We start from the raw sequence: 8,054 nt of genomic DNA on the forward strand, positions 1-8,054 counted from the left end.
GAGAGAGAGGGAGAGAGAGAGAGGGAGAGAGAGAGAGAGAGCTAGAGCTAAATAAAGAAGTGGCTGTGTGTATAAGGAAAAAATATCATACAGAGTAGACAGAGATTGAGTACAACTAACAAGTTTTAAAGAGTTGAGTTCATTATAATTACAAAAGAGGCTAAAAACGAACCTGTGATTATGGGGTTTTCTAAAGAGGGATGTTTATACATTATTCAATTTTCAACTGGATATTGTTTAATCCTTTAGAATTTAAACCAGCCATATCCAGTCTAAAATATTCTACCTGTTTTATGTTTAAACCAGCCAGATTTTGCCTCTCAAACCTAGCCTACAATGTCGTTCTAAACATAAACAATCACATCATTGAAATTTTGAAACTGAGATAATGCATGATTAATACAAAACAACATGCATAAATAAACATTACACTTGACAGAATAACCTGAATGCTAAAGGGCTAAGATGTGAAGAATTGAAGAAGGGGCACACTGGTGGATTGGCAGAATTATTAAAGCATTGGACAAAGTGCCTTGTAGTATATAAATGGTTCCTCATTTCCAAATGAATCACTCTTAAGTCAGCTTTGCCTTTCATCTTTCTGGGGTAGATAAGTACAGGTTAAGTTGCAAGAGTCAATATAATTGACCATAATGATTCTTCATATTTTAGGCCTTTGTGTATATGTTAAGAATCATTTATTATCCAGGACAGATAGATTTTTTTTTTGTCCTGAGGAGGAAGGTATACATCATAGAAGTGATTTGGGCTGTTTCAGAGCAAAAAAAGAGATTATTTGAAATAAAGAAGACGAGTAACTCCATATATTTTAAACAGCATTCGTGTAATGAGAGTTGTCTTTCTTTATACGTGGCTGTCAAGAAACACCTGAATGAGAATTACTGGTGATACAGGGACAGCACTGATTTTGTACACTTCAGAGTGATTGCTTTATTCAAAAAGCCATGACTTCTGTGTAAATTTTGAGTCACTTCCCAGATAGCAATATTGTGCTGTCTGATCTATAGGTGTCTTTAGCAGAGATTTCTCTGTTGCAGCATTCAGACCAGACATCTGGGTTAGAGCTTTTTCTGACTCTATACTGTACTGACAGCCCCTAAACTATATGCTGAAAAATTATACTAAACTTTCACTGGAATATTCCTCTATTTGTTTCAAATGTATAACTCCATTGGACCACACATTCTACACCAGTTACTTAGGCTCAAAGTCACTTCCTCTATTGCTTTCTGAATTCCTTTAACTAACAACTCTTCTTATATTAAGACATATATCTCCCTTCATCCTTCTGAAGCTATTGTCATTTCAAGTCAGCTGACTAGTTGCAGCTCCACCAGATCTATGCTCTCTCTGACAGTACATGGGATTCATCCCTGAGCTACTGAAAATAGATAGGTGAGTGACTGAAACCAATTCTTAAAAGTGTCCCTCCATATTGCATGTGCAAACAAACTCACAGTTACAAATCCTCAACTGCGAGGACAAATTTGCTTCAACATAAGAACTTTCAGTTTCTCTTTCATATGGGACTTTTGTAGTGAATTCAATGAACATAGTAAACTGCCAGACACCAAAAGTTAAGCATTAATAACCTAATGTAAATATCAGTTTGGAAGACATAATTTCAGTGAAACTTGTGATAATGTGCAACAATATAGCAGTAAATTCTTCAAAGAATTCTCCAATACTTGGCATCTTGAGCACAGAACTTCAGCCCTGGCTGTTAGATTCTTGAAATCCTACAATGTCAGAACATATTCCTTCTCCAGTAGCTTACATTTGGCCAAGAATGAAAATTCTATTATCTAACACCAATTTCCAGTTGAAACTTAGTATACCTGAAAGTTAATTTAATGACAGAGAAGGCAAAGGCTAAAATGTATTATTGAGATCTGTCCCCATTAAAGAAACAAGAAATAATGCTAATGACTACCAATGGGCATAGTTGGGTACCAGTAAAAATGGCTAAGAGGGTCAGTAAAGAAGTTATAGTGTGAATGATGTCCAGAAAAATTACTATCATCATCATCATCATCATCGTTTAACATCTGCTTTCCATGCTAGCATGGGTTGGACGATTTGACTGAGGACTGGTGAAACCAAATGGCTACACCAGGCTCCAATCTGATTTGGCAGAGTTTCTACAGCTGGATGCCCTTCCTAATGCCAAGCACTTCTACCTAATAACCTGGACTTAGTAGATAGTAAGATAGTGGATATTAAAGCCCTCTCATCTTGGTAACAAGTGAGCCAATAAACCTTAATTTACCTACCAATAAAAAAACAAAAAAAAAAAAATGCAGAGCCACAAGCGTGGCTGTGTGGTAAGAAGTTTGTTTCTCAATCACAAAGTCCCAGGTTCAGTCCCACTGCATAACACCTTGGGCAAGTCTCTTCTACTATAGCTTCAAGCTGACCAAAGTCTTGTGAATGAATTTGATAGATAGAAATGGAGAGAAGTCTGTTGTGTGTGTGTGTCTATATATATATATATATATATATATATATATATATATATATATATATATATATATATATATATATGTGTGTGTGTGTGTGTATGTGTGAGTGTGTTTTTGTGTCTGTCCTCTCACTACTGCCTGACAACCAGTGTTGGTGTGCTTACATCCTTGTAACTTAGTGGTTCAGCAAAAGAGCTCAATAGAATGAGTACGAGGCTTAAAAAAACGAAGTTCTGGGATCAATTTGTTTGACTAAAAAAACCCTTCGAAGCGGTGCCCCAGCATGGTCACATTCAAATGACTGAAACAAATAAGAGATAAAAGAGGAAGAACTAGTGAGTTAATAAATGCTATTCTACTACCTACTGAAACAGTCACATACAGCGGAAGAATTAGTCGTAAGCTACATTACTTAACTACTAACTACCAATACTAAATGATTATCTAAAATTTGATGTATTATTTACACTGCTCATTTAAAACCTAGAAATGCTATCAAAATAACAGACTTTGGCTAGTTCAATAATAATTAAAAAAATACAATACTACAGGAAATTTGTTGAAAGCGAAAGGGATGTAACTAGAGTTGTATTCCTTTACGTGTTACATAATATTTACGATTATGCAATAGGCAATGGTTAACAAATAAAATGTGTTTTTCACTTCCATCTTGAAAACAGACTAGTATGCTGTTTGATAAATGTTTGAGAACTACAATGCACAGTTATGACAGCTCCTACACACAGTTAAGTTAATGTTATGAAAAGTAGCTACCTATTCACATTAAGAAAAAAAAAACAATCAGGAAAAAAAAAAAATAAACATTGCATACAGAATAGAATTATGAACAGATACAATCTTGCAAATAGAATAATTTTACTTCAGTATGAATTGTGATGATTAAAGAATAGATTGAAATGCTACAGGATGGAAAGTGCTTTGCATTGTAAATACACAAGAGGTTTTAAACATGTGATATGGTGAGTTGGAAAAACTTTGATTAACTAAAAACATCTATTTATACATTAAGTTGGCAAAAACTTTGCCCCCACCTCAGGAGATTTCAAAAATCTAAAAAGACAAGGGAGATAACTCCAATAAAATCAGCTAACCTTAAATGCTTGAAAATTAAGTTTAATGCATAAAGATAATGCACAGATTGGGGTAGATCTTGTTCGTAAAACCAACTGGTGAAAGTAATGGACATGTTTCAGTCTTATTAGACCTCCTCAATGGAACATATTCTACTCGTTGGCAAAGTCTGGATACCTACTTTCTCTCCGCTGACTTTCGTCCTTATCACACCATCTTGAGGTCTATCTATAGGAGACTACATTAGACTTATTGTGCTTAGTATACACTACGTTTAATGTTTATCTCACCCCAATGTACTTGCTTGTCATCCCCCTGTTTATTCTATCTACCATCATGCCCTTACTTCTCTTTACCCTGCTCCCCAGCTTGGCTCTTTTCTGTCATCACTCTATCCTCAGAATCATGTTATTCGCAGCTACACTATCTATTAACTTGAATCTATGTACACATCCCCACAATCCTGAATTACTCTTAGCACTCACCTCTCTATCATACATCCTGCTTATCACTTATGCACCTCATTCTGTAAAGTAGTTGGTGAATGAGCGGAGACATGAGGTTAAGAGAACCCTTTGCTCATGTGAGAGACATGGCCACCTCTCAAGTGCTGGGGGAGGATTTTACAGCAAGATGCTCTTCCTGCTGTTAACTCTCACTTGTTTAATTCTAATTATTTCACTGTGTAGCAAAGACAACTTTAGGCATGTTTCAGCCTCATTATAACCTCATCAGCAAAACAATCTTCACTGTATGTGCTGATGTAGTGATGGGAGAATAATTAAACATACACACAAACTGTCCAACCCATGTCAGCATGGAAAACAGACATTAAATAATGATGATGATGATGATGATGATGATGACAAGAATATAATTAAAAAAAGTATTATTGTTTTCCAAACTAAGTAATTATTTATCTTTAGCTCTTTTGATAATTTCTGCATTAAAAATGGTAAAAGTAACTGAAACACTAATAACATTTATTTACCAGAAATGGTGATTTAAAAAGAGGAGAAGGAAGCCTACTAAACGTCCATCAGCTGTTGTTGTTGCTGCTTAACCCCAAGTAGCCTTAGTCCAGCAGATTTATTGACGGTCCAGCTGAGGTCATCATTTCATCTTTTTCAATATTGTATAGCTAGGACTATATTAAATCATCTTATGTGCTCTTCTTTCTTTTCTTTCTGAGACAGCAGGCTGCAATTTGAGGGAAATTTGGTAGCTATTTGTAGGAGATTGAGCAACTGAAGAGAGGATCTTTCATTGGGATGCATGCGTGCATGTGTTTGTGTGTGTGTGTGTGTGTGTTTGTGCATGTCCATGCGTGTGTCATTGCGCATGTAAGTATATTTTATTGTTTAGACCCCAAGTCAGCCCTAAGAAAGTAAACCTATAATTAATAGAATTCCAGCTGTGACCGGTCCATTTTCCCTTTTTCTGAACATAATTTAAGAGCACAGTATTCAATAGCTATCATTTATACTAAATTGAAGAACATTTAGTAGCTATTCCTAGTAAATCCAGCAGCTATACTTGTGCCAACAAGAGACTTTCTTGTTGGCATAATCACCCTCAATATATTACAGTTATGAAATAATTTTATGGTACTGAGTTATCAAACTAGATACATTAAATAATAAATTCCAGAACTATCTAATCAAACAGTTGCATTCCTACTATAAATTTTTATTTAATTTGGCTAAAAATTTAAAAAAAGAGACCATTTCCTATAATTTACAATAATTAAATAGACTATCCTTATACATGTTAGTAAAGTGTAAAGTTAACATAATCAATGCAGTGACCATTTGAATAATTAACTTTTTTTTTATTAATGTTCCTCATACATACATTGCTTTCTGTTACTTTCTGTTGAAATTTCGGTAACCGAGCTTCTTCAGCAGTTTTTTCTCTTAAATGCGGTGCCAAATGCTGAAAAGGATAATAAAGTGAAAGGAGAAAATGAAGACTTTAGAAATCTTGGTGACAATGATAATGGTGGTGATGATGATGATGATAAAGATGATGGTGGTGGTGATGATATGAAGATGGTGATGACAATGAAGAAAATAACTATGATGATGATTATGACAAGACACTGAAAGCCCCATGGAGATTTTAGAGGCCATTTCTTATTTTTGTTTTGTGATATGCAGTAGATGCAAAACCTCCCACTGACATGAGATACCAAATCTATCACAGGTAACATTCTCAGATGATCTGGTACCTTCTACTCACGTCTACGTGATCTGCTGCCATGTAGAATAAAGGGTCCAGTTTGGAAATTCTATGAAACAACACTAATTGATTCGAACTCATGACCAATCTACAGGAAATCTAATACCATACCTATTGGGCCCCTCCACCTTTATCAATCTCAGAGCTGTGTTAGAGTACTGATAATATGTTATCTTGTGTTTGTAAAGATGCATAGCCTACAGGTTAGGGCACTGAACTTATAATTGCCAGCTTGTGAGTTCAATTTTCAAACTAGGTGGTGTACCTGTCCTTGAGTAAGGCACTTCTTTTCACATTAAACCAGTACACTTAACTGAAAATGAGAAGCAGTAGCACTTTGGGTTAACCCTGCAATAAACTAGCATCCCATTCAGCAGGTTAGTCTTGTACTCTCAGCTGAAACACCTCAGATACCTGGATAAGCTCGGATCTCATGATCCTGTAGGCTTCAAACAAAGTTTATCTGTTTAAACAATATTTTGAAAAATGAAGAAAAACATGTCTTGATTCCTTATGTATGTATATAAAATCATCACGGTCATCATTGTGTTTAACATCCCTTTTACCATGCTGGCATGGGTTGGATGATTCAACAGGAACAAAATGAACCAGAGGATTGTGCCGAGCTCTCCAGTGTCTACTTTGGCATAGTTTCTACAGCTGAATATCCTTCCTAATGCCAACAACTTCTACAGGGTGTACTGAGTGACTATATATGTGTGAGTGTGACTACATTTAATATTCTGCACAGTTTCCTGCTATCAAAGTCTGCATATTTTTACATATTTATTAGTCAACCCAAACCTATGTGACTTTGTGTTTGTCCCCAACTACTGCTTGACAACCATTGTTGGTATGTTTATGATCCCCCACTACTGGTTGACAACTGTTGTTGGTGTGTTTATCTCCCCATAACTCAGTGGTTCAGCAAAAGAGATAGATAGAATAAGTACCAGGGTTAAAATAAAACAAGTCCCAGGTTTGATTTGTTTGACTAAAACCCTTCAAGGTGGTGCCCCAGAAGGGCCACAGTCAAATAACTGAAGCAAGTAAAAAATAAAAGATTAAAAAATTTTTACCAAAAACAAAAAGCAAGCACAAAAAGAAAATGCTACAAAAAAATAAAAAGGGAAAAACCCACCCAGCAAATATTGTCTTTGAATTCTGTTCAAAATGTGGGAAAAGTAAACTCACCGATTCTTTCTCAATGACCAAAGACCATGCCATTTCAGACTTGAGAGCTTTTATTTTCTCTTTCTGGTGTTCAAGGGCAGAGAAAGCTTTGTATTTTTTCTCCCATTCTTTCACTTCTGATTCCAGCTCAGGGAAAGACTGAAAAATTATAGAATTTTAATAAAAAAATGTAAATCATTTTTTTCTAATAATATTTAGTTGAAACATTTGCATGTGGATGAGGACAGCTGCTTAAAGAAGTGCCAATCTCTAATTGTGGGGGGAACCTGTGGAAGGGGTAGACCCAGGAAGATGTGGGATGAAGTGGTGAGAAATGATCTTCAGATGCTGGGCCTCACTGAGGAAATGACAAAGGACTGGGAGTTATTAAGCAAAATTTCAGTCATCCATACATACAAGCATGTCCTTTGCAGCTGCCACATAAAATGCACTGGTGCTGGTGCCACGTATGATGCACTCATGCTGGTCGCATGTAAAAAGCAGCCAGCACACTCTGTAAAGTGTGTTGGTATTAGGAAGTTCCTCCAACTATAGAAACCATGCCACAACAGATAGCTGGAGTCTGAACACCTCCCTGCTAGCCAGCTCTGGGTCAAACCGTCCAACCTATACCAGCATGGAAAACAGGCATTAGACGATGATGATGATGATGATGATGATGATTGTGCAGCTGATGGGCAAGATTTCTTTGCTATAATTACGATTAATTTAATAGTTGAAAAGATAGCTAACTGTCACAAGCAACCACTGCTACAATCAAAATACTAACATACAGAATCATCCTATTCAGGCTTGTATTAAAAACAGATAAATAAAAAAAAATATCAAAAAATGATAAAGGGAAAAAAGATGTGATTTTTCCCTCAATCAAAATTATATTTTCTGTGAAACTGATTATATCATGAAATTACCTTCACTTTTTTTTCAGAGCTGCTAACAATTACCAATAGGTTTTATATTCCTTCTCCAACTAAAAGGTAAATTTCAACCCACAAAGAAATATGTTTAAGTTACTCTGTGTGTGTATTATATATATATATATAT

At 35.6% G+C, this 8,054-nt stretch overlaps 1 protein-coding gene across 1 annotated transcript in view; it reads right to left on the reverse strand.

Annotated features, from left to right (window-relative positions):
• Window positions 1–8,054, reverse strand: part of LOC106873121 (structural maintenance of chromosomes protein 6) — a 147,570-nt gene that overhangs the window by 107,110 nt on the left and 32,406 nt on the right. Inside the window, exons 8-9 of the mRNA XM_014920348.2 lie at window positions 7,011–7,148; window positions 5,430–5,510 (exon numbers count right to left, since the gene is read on the reverse strand). Of these exons, the coding sequence (XP_014775834.1) occupies window positions 5,430–5,510; window positions 7,011–7,148 (219 nt within the window). The remainder of the gene's footprint in view (window positions 1–5,429; window positions 5,511–7,010; window positions 7,149–8,054) is intronic.

Source organism: Octopus bimaculoides, chromosome 9, assembly GCF_001194135.2.
Source record: "Octopus bimaculoides isolate UCB-OBI-ISO-001 chromosome 9, ASM119413v2, whole genome shotgun sequence".
Lineage (NCBI taxonomy): Eukaryota > Metazoa > Mollusca > Cephalopoda > Octopoda > Octopodidae > Octopus > Octopus bimaculoides.